Raw genomic sequence first — 16,478 nt, forward strand, 5'->3', positions numbered from 1 at the left:
GTCTTTACAGTGGTGGTGATAGGAACCAGGGGTCGCCATGACTACAACACAAAAACATTTTATTTGCTATCCAAAACCACCAGTGAACCTACACAAGTCTTCTGAGTTTATATGGAATGTTGATGATGGGGAAACAGTGGAAAATCTGAAATAATACATTTTCTTTAGGGACTATTTCGCCTCACAAAACCCTGCATATTATGTATCCCTCCACCATGAATGGATTTTAATAACTATTGTAAAACATCATCTCAGACATCAGACATCGTATTCACAACCATTTCATGTAATAAACGTTTATTGAGCTCAAAATTATTTCGAATATTTTTTAAATTGTTAAAAGTTTTAATAGCTTTAATACTTGTAAATAGTTATAGCTAAATTGTCCTATATTATAGGCATGTAATGTACCTTTACAGAGGACAGTGGTCATAAATATATCTTTGTAATTTATAAAGAAATTATTAGCCTAAAGATGTTTGATGTTTTGCTCTTTTAGCTCCTGCTCGTATCCTAACGTTCAGCGGCACGGTGACCACGCCGTGGATGAGGGACATTGTCCTGCCCTGCAAGGCTGTGGGAGACCCTCCTCCAGCCATGAAGTGGCTGAAGGGAAAGTAAGTTTGATGTTGTGCTGCTGAGATTAAAGATTATTCACACATTATTCACACATGCATAACATTTATTGATGGATTACAAACACTGTCTGTCCAAAAGTCTGGAAACTTCAGAGTTTCTTCTGAAATGAAGGTGTTAATAGTGAGTCTGTGCTGCAGTAACAGCCTCTACTCTTCTGGGAAGGCTTTACACTAGATGTTGGAACATTGCTGTGAGGATTTGATTGAGCATTACTGAGGTCAGGTACTGATGTTGGATGGTCAGTTCTGGATCACTAACTCATCCCAAAGGTATTGAATGGAGCTCCATCACTCCAGAGAACACAGTTCCACTGCTCCACAGCCTAATGCTGGGGGGCTTTATACCCTTCTAGCCCACGCTTGAGCATGGTGACCATAGGCTAATGTGCAGCTGCTCCAGAGCGGAGATTATACAAGCTGTGTCAGCAATAGGTGACTGTAAAGTAGCTGAACTCACTCAGTAGAAGGACTGTCTGGATACTTTTGGACACCTAGTGTATCTCCAATATCATCATAATAAACAGCTGAATTGTCCTGGCAGTGTTTGTCATAATTTTGCTTTTTCTTTCAGCAACGGGACGCCTGCTCCAGTCTCCGTGGATAGCCGGCGCAGTGTCCACAGCAACGGCAGCTTCATTATCCGCACGGTGAAAGCTGAGGATTCTGGGTACTACAGCTGTGTTGCTACCAACAACTGGGGTTCAGATGAAATCATGTTAAATCTTCAGGTTCAGGGTGAGTCTCTGCATTATATATGCAGAACAGCCTATACAGCAATGCGCACAGCTGGTCTGGCTAAAATGACAATATTACAGACACCAAGTCAGCAAACAATGTTATTTTTCATCTCACCAACAGTAATCTGAACGTAATCCTGCAGATCTTTTTCATAAAGTTTTCTGATTAGTTTTTCTCACAAATCCTCCTTCTGTTTAATCAGAGCTCCTTTGATAACCTCACATCGAAACCTGCATCATGTATATCATTGTGCTAATCCAGAATCAGCATTTCATTAAAGCTGCTCTGTGATTACACCTGTGGTAAAAATATGAATTGAACTGAATTGACTTCAGTTTAACTAAACTGAATTGAAATGAATGAAATTTAATTGTACTAAATTGAAATAAACTGAATTTAATTGATTTGTATTCAGTGCGAGTTAACTGCACTGTACTGAACTGAACTGACCTGAATTGAATTAAATTAAACTGAATTAAAATAAATGGAACTGAATTAAATCAAATCAAATTTAATTATATTGTACTGAAATTACGTAAACTGAACTGAACTGAACCAAACAGAACAGAGCTGAACTGAACTGAACCAAACTGAACTGGACTGGACTAGACTGGACTGGACGAATTTGAATCAAATCAAATTTAATTGTATTGTACTGAAATGAATTGAATTGAGCTGAATTTAATTTAGTTGAAGTGAATTTAAGCAAATTGAACCAAACTGAATTGAACTAATCCAAATTGAACTGAACTGAACCAAATGGAACTGAACTGACGTAGACGAAACTGAACGGAACAGAACTGAACTGAACTGAATTGAACCAAACAGAACTGAACTGAACAGAACCAAATGGAACTGAACTGAACAGAACCAAATAGAACTCAGCTCAACTCAACCAAACGGAACTGAACTGAACCAAACGGAACTGAACTGGACTAAACTAAACGGAACTGAACTGGACTGGACTAGGCTAATTTGAATTGCATAGAATTGAATCAAATTGAACAGACATGAACTGAACTGAATTAATTTTTTAATCGAACTGAACTGAATGTAATTGCAGTGCCTCCGGATCAGCCACGCCTCACTGTGACCAAAACCACCACCACCTCCATCACTCTGTCCTGGATTCCTGGAGATAACGGAGGGAGCTCCATCAGAGGTGAGTCTCTTCTCTCTGAACTCGAGTGTAAGTTTTGGGTTCTGTGCTCCAGCTGTGCGTCGACTCCACAGAAACACAAAAAGGTCTTCCGTTTGATTCACGCTTCATATTAAAATACTTAAAGAGACCTGATTTAGTGAAGCTGACTGAAAGCACAGTTTCTCTGCTTTAACTCGACTGCTGCTCCTTTTCAAGGCTACATCCTGCAGTACTCAGAGGACAACAGTGAGGAGTGGGGCAGCTTCCCCATCAGCCCCAGCGAACGATCGTACCGTCTGGAGAACCTGAAGTGTGGAACTTGGTACAAATTCACCCTGACCGCTCAGAACGCAGTGGGCCCGGGACGCATAAGTGAGATCATCGAGGCTAAAACCCATGGCAAAGGTGAGATTAGTCATCTAAAGCTGCATTCATTAGGATTTCAGCAGTGTTTGTTGTTTCTTTTAACCATTAAAGGCTAAATATTTCTTGTATTTATTTCTCTCTCTGAGCTCCACTTTCTAATATTTCTGTGGTTTTATGTACCAAAAGTGCTGAAACACTCCTTATAACGTCAGCATGAATGGGCGGGGCCAAGTGTGTTACACATAGAAGGAGTTAGTCTTGTATGTACAGACCAGACAAGAACACAGAGTATTAACAAGAATTAAACGAAGAAACAAATAACATAAAAATACAATAAATAGAATAGAGAATAAGAAAGAATAATAGATTCAACATGAAGAGATAAAGAGAAGTGTGAATATCTGAGACATATATATATATATACATTACAGTATAATACAGTGAGGAGGTTTGTTGGTTTAGTTTAAGTTCAAAGTGTGCGTCCACTGTGGTTGATGAGCTGTAGCTTCGGGGAAAAAACTGTTTGCATGTCTGGCTGTGCTGGTTTTGATGGTCCTGAATCTTCTACCAGAGGGGCGTGGCTGTAACTGTGCTGGTTTTTGTGATATTATTAAAGCAGGAAGTTGAAAAGAAAAACTCTCATTAACACCTTAAAATTCCAGGCTCATTACATACTAAGGCTTATTGTTTGCCAAAGACCACAAGCTTTTCTCCACCATCAGCTCCACATGCATGGAGCTCAATCTGATTGGCTAGAACAATGGCGGCTGCCCGATCAACTCTTTCACCTTGGAGTAACGGTGGAACAGTGGAAACCACTGCCTGGACGACAGTGACTTCAATGCAAACCGGCTAAGCTATTCTTAGGTTACAGAAGTGTGTCATAAAAATTTGGGCTTGTCTGCAGGTCTCGGCCATTTAAGGGGTTACAGTGTTTTAAGTTTTTAGGCCAGTAGAATTTTTAAGGATTTTAAAGCTTTTTTGAATGTTTAAGATTACATAAGGCTTTTTGCTAATATGTAAGATTATGTAAAATTACTCTACCCCTCAAAATGTTTGCATTTGCCTTCTAACACTCCTCACTCTGCCCTCAGAACCACAGTTTGCCAAAGACCATGAGCTTTTCTCCACCATCAACTCCACACGCGTGGAGCTGAATCTGATTGGCTGGAACAACGGCGGCTGCCCGATCAACTCCTTCACCCTGGAGTACCGGCCGGTCGACACCACCGTCTGGACTACAGTGACCCGCGCCTCCCTCACCAAGAGCCACATTCTCTACGACCTGCAGGAGGCCACCTGGTACGAGCTGCAGATGAGGGTGGGCAACAGCGCCGGGACGGCTGAGAAGAGGGTGCTGTTCGCGACTCTGAACGTAGACGGCAGTAAGTGCTTTTAAATGATTTGCGTGGGATCACATGACAGCAGTGACAGGGTCACCTCTGCTCTGACTTTGATGGCACATTTTTTCTGAACTTTTGTTTTGGAACACACTGAAACTGAGGCCACTTTATCAGAAACCCCTCCACTGTAGCTCCACCTTGTTAGTGTACAGCAACCTTTTCCGTCCCAAAGCCCACCTGTTTATGCTTACAGAACAAAGCGGCCCACAGGAAAACTAAAATCAACCGTTTAAATACAACATTTTTTTCATTTCTTTAGTGTTGACACTAAAAACCTGAGAATTAGGTCCTGAAAAAGATCAGATTGTCCATTTCGGTTCAATCACAGAAAACAAAATTTGCATTTATGTGAAAAAAACATTTTTGCAGTAATGTTAAAAAAGGGGAAAAAAAAAGAAATGTAGGCAGATGTGGACTGCGATTTGGAGCTGCACGCCATCGTGTTTTCACTGAAAACACTCCACTGGCTTTTCCACAGGAGTCACTGTTTGGTTTTGAGGTGTATCTTTAGTTTTGAGGGTTTTAATGCTTTATTTGAAATAACTGAACACTCCACTCGGAGGACATTTGGATTAGCATTACTACCATTTCTGCTTTATTAATATTTTTATTGGTTATAATTTAATTTTTAAGTTTTAATTGTTGGGGCAGCATGGTGGCGCCTTCACCTCACAGCAAGAAGGGCCTGGGTTCGATTCCCGGCCGGGTAACCAGGGTCCTTTCTGTGTGGAGTTTGCATGTTCTCCTTGAGTCTGTGTGGGTTTCCTCCCACAGTCCAAAGACATCTGGTCAGGCCAATTGGACACACTAAATTGCCCCTAGGTGTGAGTGTGTGTGTATACATGTGTGTCTGTCTTTCTGCCCTGGCGACCTGTTCAGGGTGTTTCCTGCCTTCCGCCTGATGACCGCTTGGATAGGCTCCAGCTCCCCTTGCGACCCAGAAGGATGAGCGGCTAAGAAAATGTGTGTGTCTGTGTGTGTGTGTGTGTTTTAATTGTTACGTCAGTCGTTTTCCATTTTTGTTTTTATGACTTACAGTGACATTACCAGCCCACTATGAACTACTGCCTCCCCCTCAGTACAGGCATCAGACCACTAGAAGGTGCTTCACGGCCCACTGGTGGTCCGCGGCCCACAGGTTAAGAAACCCTGGTGTACAGTATACAGTTAGACTACAGTCGACTTATTACTCATCATATTCTTATTTCCCCTTTGAAATTGCATTTTTAAAATATTTAGTAACAAAATATAGTTTTTTTTTATATTTAAAAATTTGATTTGAAAGCTACTGACCTTCTTTATTTGTATTTTCTGTAGCTCTTTACTGCAGTGCAGCATTCGGAAGGCCATGTCACACCGTTCCTGATAACGGATATATTTATATAAACATTTATGTCTATAAGTCCATGTAAGTCTTATTCCAACAAGTTAGTTCTCATAACACTCTGGGATAAATTTAATTTTAATGTACGTTTACATCAGTTGTCATAATACGCTTATATACTCTTTTAGCAAAAATGGTTCTATATAGTACTGGAAAAAGGTTCTTTGACTCGCAACAATAGTAGAACCTTTTTGGTGCTATATAGGACCATTTTTAAAGGGTTCTTTAATGAACCATGTACAACTGGTTTCCATCACCGAGAAGAACCATTTGCCTATGCACAGAACCATTTATGCATTCAGATGATTCTTTGAGTGTTCATGGCTCTTTACAGACCCTCTTTCTTCGCTAAAGAACCTTTTCTTTAGGAGTATAGACGTCACGTATGTTTACGAATGCAGGCTTTTTGCCCCTCGGCCCACCACAAGCACTGCACTTTGGCCTCAAAGCACCCCTGAGCACCCCTGCTCTAGCCCTTCATCAGTGATCAGTTTCTGAAATTCTTGGCTGGATATTTTTGGGTGGTGCTCCACTCTCGGTCAGCAGTAACACTGACGTGTGACGATGGGCTACAGCTTGTAGCTGTAAACCTACAAAGCGCACCAACATGGTAGGTGTCTCCAATAAATTGGACAATGAGTGTAGATACAAGGTAGGTGTTCCTAATCAAGTGGCCTGCTTTTTCTTTGATGATTAGAAAGTGAACCAAATTATTCTGTTCCTTCAGGCACTATTGCCCCACTGCCGAAGATAGTGGACCCCAGCCAGGAGAACATGCAGGGCAACGAGGGTCTAAAAATGATGGTGACCATCATCTGCATCCTGGTGGCCATTGCCATGGTCTTTATCGTGCTGCTGGTGATGAGGAGGAGGAGGAGGGAGCAGAGGCTCAAGAGATTACGGGGTTTGTAGAAACACGCATGACGACTTATTAACGAAAAGAAAGATTAATGTAATAGACATCTGTAAGTGCATTGCCGTAGTTCTCTTACCATAGATATACACATCAGAGTTCTAGATAGCTGACGAGACTATTCTGTACATGCTTATAAAAAGATTGTTCTTCAAGGGTTCTTTTGTCAAGAAAATTTGAAACCATAAACACTCCAAGAACCCTTTGCATGATTCCAGGGTTTTCAGATTGATGGAGAATGTGTTGTAGATTGTTCTGTCTAGAACCTTTTTGAAAAAGGGTTCTATATAGCACCAAAAAGTGTTCTTCTTGACATTGTAACATTAGAAAAACCCTTTCATGTTATATGTAGAATCATATACAGCACATTCTCCATTAATCTAAGGAACACTTTCACAATACAAAGAACCCTTTATTCATGCAGGGGGTTCTTTGGGTGTTCATGGTTCTACATAGAACCATTTTCTTTACTAAAGAACCCTCGAAGAGTATACATATCAAAGTGAATCCGCTTGGTACTCCAACTTGGTTTAGATGATGTGTGTGTGTGTGTGTGTGTGTGTGTGTGTGTGTGTGTGTGTGTGTGTGTGTGTGTGCGCGTGTGTATTTTCTTGTATTGCTATACTTGTGAGGACCCCAGGTCCTCACTATGATAGGACTATATGAAATTTTTGCGTTGTTTTCACCACACTTACTTTTTTTATTGAAAACTAAAAGAACAGAAAAATTGCCTTTTGGATACTAAGGTTAAGGTTAGGGTTAGGTTTAGGGTTAGGTGTAGTATTATATAGCTACAGTAACACAAAAATCAACAGAAATCTATGAACATCCTCATATGTATAGCAAGACAAACATGTGTGTTACATTTCATTGAAATCTCATTCATTTCGTTTACAAAATGAAGGACTAAGTGTCGACTGTATCGTCTAATCTCAGCCCTCTGTTAGTTATTTCATCGACCAACTGACTTTATAAAAGATGTTGGATATTTTGGATTTTGCTGCAGTCCTAAAATGCCGTTCTGCTTAATTATGTCTTTGACTGTTTTGAGTACCTTTAAATGGCTTTGCTGACCCTCACAGTTATAAGAATGAAGTCATAAAAAACTACAAGGCTTAGTATATTAATAACTTTTTAAATTTTCAGAAAAATTAATTGTAGTGAAAAATAGCAGATACACAAGTACCTGTGTATTGGCTTATGTATCTTAAGGAAAAAGACCTTTGCAGTTCAGGAGTGCGCCCTCTGTTGGCTGTCTACATCTCTTTACATGATCTAATATGATTCTTACTGTGTTGGTTGTGTTTAAATATTGAGTGTTCTGAATGGCGTTAACTTGGTTCAATAAATTGTTAAATGTAAATTACCATCATTTAGGTTTTTCCCAAAGCTACAACTGTAATTCATGCCTTTGTAACTCTTTCTACTTTCCTCAGATGCCAAAAGCCTTGCTGAGATGCTTATGAGGTAAATAAACCATAAAGCATTTAATGTATTTTAACATTGTTCCTCTACCTTTGAGGAGATGTGATGTAACCGATGTGGTGTATTTGCAGTAAGAATGCGCGGACGCCGGACGCAGTGAACAAACAACAACAGACCCTCCGAATGCACATTGACATCCCACGAGCTCAGCTACTCATCGAGGAGAGGGACACGATGGAGACAATAGGTACGATGTCCAAGATCTAAAATTTATTTGGTAAAAATATGTTTTCTGCTCCACGTGGAGCTTATTTTGTACCCAAGTATGTACACTGTATGTCCAAAAGTGTCCAGACAAGCGACAAGCCTTCTAATGAATTCAGCTGCTTTAAGGTCACCCACTGCTGGTTTTAGCTTGTATAATCTCCATAGAAAAGCGTTGACCAATAGAATCAGATGCACTGGTGCATTCCAGAAATGTTACAGGATTCATGATGTGCATGTTTACGCTTGTATGCATTTTAAGTTATAAGTACCTATTATACATATTTGTATGTGCATCTCTTTTTTTTTAGATGACCGATCCACAGTGCTGCTGACAGATAATGACTTTGGGGAAACGTCTAAGCAGAAGTCCTCAACAGTTACACATACTGTCCACTACCAGTCTCTGTCCCAAGCAACTGGTCCACTGGTGGATGTCTCAGATGCTCGACCTGGTACAAGTAAGCCACACGCACAGCCAGATGTTTACATTTTATCATCACATTTCTAAAGTCCACTTATAATGATGAACTGTTTTTGTGTACCAAAAACAGTTCATCTTTCCGGGCCTCCTTTTATCCCTTAGAATTAAACTGGCTGTTTCTGTTACTTTGTCTTTAAGATTGAATTGTATGTAAATGAGCTCTGTTCTGGGTAAATGAGGCCCATCATGTTAAAAAAGCAATTCAGAAAGAAACTTGTTAAACAAACTATTGTGCTGGGACTGAAATCCTCAGGGCAGTGGGGAAAAAATAAACACCAGCCACTCCTTTCAGATGTGTGGATCCTCTGGAAACTGTAATGATCCATTTGCTTCCTGACAGACAGGAACAGCACAACGTTTAACCATTTATCTCTAAACTTTCACTCCAGGATACAGATTATCTGCAGGCACAACACTCCACATCACTTCAGTGGGAATGGGTGGGGCTAAACTGCTGTAGGCTGAATGGGCAGAGCTAAACTGCAGTAGGCTGAATGGGTGGAGCTTAACTGCTGTAGGCTGAATAGGCGGAGCTAAACTACTGTAGGCTGAATGGGCGTGGCTAAACTACTGTAGGCTGAATGGGCGGAGCTAAACTACTGTAGGCTGAATGGGCGGGCCAAAATTGATGTATCCTTAACATCCAGAGCTACATTACTGTAGACTGAATGATTGGTCATATGTAAACAAGTTCTGGGTTGTGACATCACACCCATGATGAATTCAGAACAGGCTGTTTTTGGAGCTTTATTTCCATATATGGACCACATTGATGGAATGTTTTGAGACTTAAACAATGTTAATGTTGTAACCCTTTAAGTCCTTTCACAGTTAGTGGTAGTTCCTGCTGTGGATCAGCACCAACCCTTCTGAAGTGTTGTGTTTACAAGGAACCGTAATCTGGATGGACTCATTTGCTCACCTCTTGCTGCTCTGTGCTCTAATATAACATGGACACAGATTACGTTTCAGCCTAAAGTGGAACTTAAGAGTACATAGGGGTCCAGTTGCCTGTTCAGTAGAATATCTGGTATCCCAGTGTTTTGGCTTTAGGGTTTACGTTTACATGCTGAGGGGATTCCTGCGTTGAAGCTGACGTTATTGCTGAAGTGGCTCGTAGGGGAAGCTGGTGTTCAGTGAAGTTGAGCTGATTAGATGTAGGAAGGTCGCTCTGTCAACCATCACTCATACAGACTGCAGACGCTGCTGATTCAGGTAGATTCACTGATGTTGACTAAACACATCTCTCAGCCTGCTAATGCAGTTTCTCAGACGGCTTCTGTACTGCTTGATAGTGGAATTGGATGGTGCTGCGTCTGTCTATTTACTCCAGTTCAACACGTTTATTGCAAACTGTGCTGATAATATTGTGTCACTATAGAGCTGGTGGTTAATAACATTAACTGAGAAGTTTATTGTCTTTGCTTTGATGTTCTCTAATCTGTTTGGTTTGATTAGATGGATTTTAATTACTGAAATATTACAGTCATTTTGTAAAGCCCAGTGAAACACAGTAAAAGCCCAGTGAAATGCTGTAAAAGCCCAATGAAGCATGGTAAGAGTCCAGTGAAACGCTGTAAAAGCCCAGTGAAACACTATAAAAGCTCAGTGAAACACTATAAAAGCTCAGTGAAACACTATAAAAGATTGGCACAACCCTATAAAAGCTCAGCAGAATGCTCTAAAAGCCGAGTGAACCACTGTAAAAACCCAGTGAAACACTGTAAAAGCCAACAGAAATACTATAAAAGCCCAATGAAATGCTGTAAAAGACCAGTAAAACACTATAAAAGCCCAATGAAACACTGAAAAAGCCCAGTGAAACACTGTGAAAGCCCAGTGAAATACTGTAAAAGCCCAGTAAAACACTGTTAAAGCCCAGTGAAGCACTGCTGGACGCTGGCAAAACAATGTAAATATTGCACCAGCAGTTGTTCAGTAGCAACATCATCACAATACTAATGTTTTCTCCATCATGCGGCCCTTTTCTCCATCTTTGCTGTTTCTCTGTGTCTTGTAGACCCCACTGCCCGTCGTACAGCTAAAGCGGGTCCTGCCACACGCAGCCGCTACGCCAGCCAGTGGACCCTGAACAGACCCCACCCACCCATGTCCTCCCACACTCTCACCACAGACTGGAGGCTGCCCACCCCCCGCGCCACCGGCTCTGTGGACAAGGAAAGCGACAGCTACAGTGTCAGTCCCTCTCAGGACACAGGTACAGCTGAAGAACACTGAAAAGGCTGGGTGAAGCACTGTAAAAGACAAGTGAAGCACTGTAAAAGACAAGTGAAGCACTGTAAAAGAGGGGTGAAACGCTGTAAAAAAATGGGTGAAGCACTGTAAAAGCGTGATCAAACATTTTTACACAGTGCCTTGTGGAAGTGTTTAGCAGAAACTTTATAGAACCAGTAGTAAAACAGGTAGCTAACCTAAATTCCATTAGGCAGGGATCACCTCACCCTAATTCAACTGTTACCTGTGGATTGAAACAATAAGATCTATAATTAATATCAAAGTAAATTTCATGGTAATAATATTGGAAGATGTCTAATTATGCAAATATTAACTACATTTATAAATTATAGACTGACTGCTTCATACGTTTGTCCTGCATGTACAAAGGCAGTAGCTCATTAAGTAACTGTACAAATGACCACCTACTAATGGAGCTATGCTTTTGAGGAGAAACAAGCTTGAACAATAGTGGAAGTTCAAGTTCAGTGATGAAGAGAAAACAGTCTTAATTATTGAAGTTATTTCCCATCAAAACATTTTGCTGGGATCAGGAGTTCTAAAATATATAAGTTACATCTGCTGGTAAATATTCAGCACGTGTGCAAGGCTGCACCGCTGTGTCTGCTGTCGATGTTAAAGCAATTCTTCCAACAGCACTCATTTGAAATATTATCACTAATTTACACCAATTTTATTTTGATGGCGTATGAACTCCACAATTCAGTACGCCAGTTTTATACATAAAGCAGATGCTTTTTCGATCAGAATGCTTTCTCTTTGCCACTGAAACCAGAAGGTTTAGTACATCTGTCCCAAACTCTTCACTGTTCAGCTAAAGCCACACAGAGTCCATGGAGAAAAACAGTGAAGATTCAGGATAGTTTATATCGGGTTACTGTAATTCTAGCATCATGCATGCTGGCTAAACGACAGCCCTGTACTGCACTGTAGAATATCAACTTATTTCTATTATAGTGTTTACTAGGGCTGAACGATTTGGGAAAAATGTCTAACTGAAATTTTTCTTGTGATCTAATATTGCAATTGCAATTTAAATTGCATTTATTTTCTATAAACTGAAGTTCAGACCTGTCTCTTTTACCAAGAAGACTGGAATATCCTCTTTTTCAGGCTTGAGGCTTTTCCTCTTGATGTAATATGCCAGAAAGCCACTAAGTTGTGGTTGTGATGTCACAACACATTAAGGTTTGGATGCCTCTGATTGGTGTATCTGCACAGGCATTTCACAACTTTGTGTTATTGCATTAAATTTAATTATATTAAATTGCAGATCTTGCGATTTGAAAAGTGCATGCTCTCAGATTGCGTTTTTTTATATAAAATGGTGTATTAAAGGCTGCAGTCGGCTACAGCCACGCCATATAATAAAAAGGCTTTAGGCTAAAAGCTAGCTCCACATCTGCACTCTCTCGCTCCTAGCACTGACTGACCAGTTCCTCCTGCAGTGGAAGGCTAGTCCCGCCTTCACAATAAGAATCTTTGTCACACTAAACCCTAACTAATCTGCTCATGGTGGCACAGTGGGTAGCGCTGTCGCCTCACAGCAAGGAGGGCCTGGGTTCGATTCACGGCTGGGCGACCAGCGTCCTTTCTGTGTGGTGTTTGCATGTTCTCCCCGTGTCTGTGTGGAGTTTCCTCCCACAGTCCAAAGACATGCAGTCGGGCTAATTGGACACACTAAATTGCCCCTAGTTGTGAATGTGTGTGTGGGTGTATATGTCTGTCTGTCTGCCCTGCGATGGAATGGCGACCTGTTCAGGGTGTTCCCCCAGCACCCAGAAGAATAAATGGTTTAGATAATGTGTGTGTGATGGTGGAAGAAGCATCCAAGAGGAACAAAATCCTTTTTAGAAAATACGATAATTGTGGAGTGATGGTGGAAAGCGAGAGACGAGGATGAGGAGCAGCAGAGGCAGCGTATGAGTTTGATAAATTTAGATGCTCATCAACTCTCACAGCCTGAGACGAGTATCATCAGATTAAGAACACATTTAAGAACATAACCTTTCAAGAAAACCACTTGTTCTTGAGAAAGAAGTTAAGAAACAAATCTTAAGTTATTTGAAGAATAACGATTTTTTGTGACTTTTTTCTTAAGAATGAAGTTAAGAAAAAACACATTGAAGAAGATTTTACAGTGAGCTAAACTATACAGTCTATACTTGTTCTCAGTATTCATATCTAGTGAGTATTTTATTCCATTGGTTGATACTTTTGATTGTTTGAAGCATTATTTGATAAAAAATAAAAAAATCTGCATTATAAGCAAAAACATACGCCAACAGAAGAAGACACCTGAACCAGCTATAAATATCTAGAAATATGTTGAATAATCATATAATAGTCTTATTGCAATCTCAAAATAAGAAATGTTAGGCTTTTAGACTACATTTAAGATGATTATATTTTTGCAGTGCAGAAACTCAGATTTGACATTACAACACTATCTGAGTTGTGGTTTAATCAACTATATGACTTTAGCATTTGTTTAATACATACATATTTGAATCATTTGCCATAACAAAAGTGCAAAGGTGTCTCATCAAACATGTGAAAATGTGTATATTCTCACGCAGACCGTGCTCGGAGCAGCATGGTGTCCACAGAGAGCGCTTCCTCCACGTATGAGGAACTGGCCCGCGCTTACGAACACGCCAAGATGGAGGAGCAGCTGCGTCACGCCAAGTTCACCATCACCGAGTGCTTCATCTCCGACACATCCTCTGAGCAGATGACTGCCGGCACCAACGACTACACAGACAGCCTGACCTCCAGCACACCCTCCGAGTCCGGCATCTGCAGATTCACCGCATCCCCGCCCAAACCACAGGACGCCAGCCGGGTCATGAACATGGCCGTGCCCAAAGCACACAGACCCGGTGAGTCCAAGACCAGAGTAAAGGTTCAGGAAGCGTTTCACAGTTTCCTCTGACCACTAAATGTGGCTGATCAGCCAAGATGTTTGCTTCCTTTTAACACTAGAGGTTTGTGTTATAGCTAATATAAGGTGACCAGATTTTTGGGGGCACAAAATCTTATTAAAAAGGACAGGATGTACATTTTTATGTCTGCATATATATTTGCATATATATCAATATATCTTAAATGTAGTGAGTGTTATCAGAGCAGAGTATACTTCAGTTATTAAACTGTGCTGGTCGGGTTGCTCCATCTGACTGGTTGCGCCCTCTGACTTTTCAGACTAATTTTACATTAAACAGGCATCTACTTAGACACCAGTAGAAATCTTTATTCTTCAACTTGAGTTTATACTCACATTGTTTAAAATAAATAAACATGATTATAATAATTCCAAATTTCCATGGTTGTCCTGAGGTCAAAACACCTGACATGGTAAACAGAACCGTTCAAACCGCAACTCAAACATCACACTTTTACTGAATCTGTGACCTTGGCATTGTTCCATGAAGGTCACTTGGGGTCTTCTGTATGATGCAATACCCTGGCCCCTCTTTCGTAAAAAAGCATGTCAAAATAAAAGTCCCTTGTTTTCAGTTGTACCACCTGACACTTGAGGAAGAAAGACAAAAGTTTGTCTGTGAGTTGAGCACTTTCAAAGTTGCTTTATTTTGCAGCAGGTTTTCAAACATAAAATCATGTCAAACTATTTTATTTTAAATTTTATAACTAAATCACCTCTTTTGATAGTTAACTTAATCAGCATATAGGACTGGCCTGACATTTTTAGACTTTCAGAGGCAAAAAGAAACTAAAATGAATTTTATATGGATGCACATGAACATTGTTTCACGTACCATAGATACTGCTGAATAATTTAATATATGTCACATATTTCTTAATGGACACATATTTCTTAATGGACTTGGACACAAAAAATGGACAGCATATCAGTGACCCATGTATAGAATTTGTCATTGTAAACACATCACAGCTGTCACATCTCACAAGGTCGAACAGGTGAAGACGTATCTTCACTCAACTTGGAGATTATTTTCATGTCAGCATCAAACATTCAGCATCTTCAGCATCCACATGTCAGCAGTGTTAAGCAGTAATACGGATGTGATGTCCACCTGGACGTGGTTGTCTGACCCATGCCGGGTTGTGTTCTTTGCTGCCGATGGTGAAGTGAGCAGCTGGAAGCTTCCTAGATTCTGTTACTGCTGAATATCAGGTGACTTATTGAGTTACTTGTGGCGAAGCCCTCATAGACTCACTTAGACAGGGTAACCGAGCGGATGAAGGATTTAAAGAGTGTGAAGGACTCTTTGTTTGAGGAATACGAGTGTTTGGTTCTTACACACTGCAAAAGATTATATCTTAGCAAGTGCCATGAACTTCAGTCTCACTGATATGTCTAATATTTCTCATGTTGAGATTGTTATAAGTGTATAATAAAATGTTTTTTATTACAAGATTTTTTTTATTCGTTTAATTTTATCAAGCAATATTAGCTCATAATATTGGCAGATATTTCTTAAAACCAACATAGTGAGATAATTTTACTTGATAAAATTACTTAAAACAAGAAAAAGTTCTGAATATTGGTTAAATAATCTTATAATATGCTTACAGGTGGAGATTATTGTAAGCTTATTATAAGATTTTTCAAATTATTTTTAAATGTTTTTACTTCTTTATTGTGATTTTTGGAAGTCAGATTATCTCACTATATTGGCAGATAATTATCTGACAGTACAGTGTGATCAACTGACTAAAATCTCAACATGAGAAATATTAGATACTAAGTAGAGTTAAGGTTATTTCATTTGCCAAGATTTTTTACGTGAACCTCATCAGGTTCTAAACCGCATCTTAAATATTGAGTTTAGCGCAAATATTAACTCTAACAATAATATTTCACTTTGCATTAACAAATGAAACAGTTTAATTAACTTGTTAGGAAAGTCCAACGGCAGATTCATTTATACTGTCACAGCAGGAAATCTTACATCTTCAAAATTTAATATTGTTCAAAATTGTTCGGCAAATTTTTGGTCTATGTAGCTTTTTCTAGTTTTCTATCAGGAACTCGATGGGAAAACTTGCAGTTCATAACAGAATAAACCACTGCACGCTTTGAAATTTTGCATATTTGTGTAATTTTTTTTTATTGATGATGCCGTCAATCAATCAATCAATCAATTAATCACCAGTCAATCGATCTATCAATTAGTCAACCTGAGGGTAACCCTCATTTACAGTGAAGCTGAGCCAATACAGAAATCATAATAAAAAAAATAGCAAATGTTAAAAAAGTATTAACTGAAATGATCATAATACTAAATTTATTATTAAAAAAAAATCAGAATAAACTATTAGAATTGTGAAAAAATAATAAGTAACAGATCAAGTAGGGATAAAATAAATTATAAAACATAGTTAATGAATTGAATAAAAAAATATAAAATGTAAAAAAAAAAGACTCAGCACTAACTAAAAATTAAAAGTTGATAATAAAATAAATAAAAAGAATAACAA

At 39.5% G+C, this 16,478-nt stretch overlaps 1 protein-coding gene across 1 annotated transcript in view; it reads left to right on the top strand.

Moving 5' to 3' along the window:
- Positions 1-16,478, top strand: part of dscamb (Down syndrome cell adhesion molecule b) — a 182,564-nt gene that overhangs the window by 162,265 nt on the left and 3,821 nt on the right. Inside the window, exons 22-32 of the mRNA XM_036555898.1 lie at positions 500-617; positions 1,210-1,373; positions 2,440-2,538; positions 2,734-2,922; positions 3,978-4,268; positions 6,398-6,574; positions 8,020-8,050; positions 8,140-8,255; positions 8,584-8,733; positions 10,777-10,974; positions 13,592-13,894. Coding sequence (XP_036411791.1) covers positions 500-617; positions 1,210-1,373; positions 2,440-2,538; positions 2,734-2,922; positions 3,978-4,268; positions 6,398-6,574; positions 8,020-8,050; positions 8,140-8,255; positions 8,584-8,733; positions 10,777-10,974; positions 13,592-13,894 — 1,836 coding nt within the window. The remainder of the gene's footprint in view (positions 1-499; positions 618-1,209; positions 1,374-2,439; positions 2,539-2,733; positions 2,923-3,977; positions 4,269-6,397; positions 6,575-8,019; positions 8,051-8,139; positions 8,256-8,583; positions 8,734-10,776; positions 10,975-13,591; positions 13,895-16,478) is intronic.

This window comes from Colossoma macropomum, unplaced genomic scaffold (genome assembly GCF_904425465.1).
Source record: "Colossoma macropomum unplaced genomic scaffold, Colossoma_macropomum, whole genome shotgun sequence".
Lineage (NCBI taxonomy): Eukaryota > Metazoa > Chordata > Actinopteri > Characiformes > Serrasalmidae > Colossoma > Colossoma macropomum.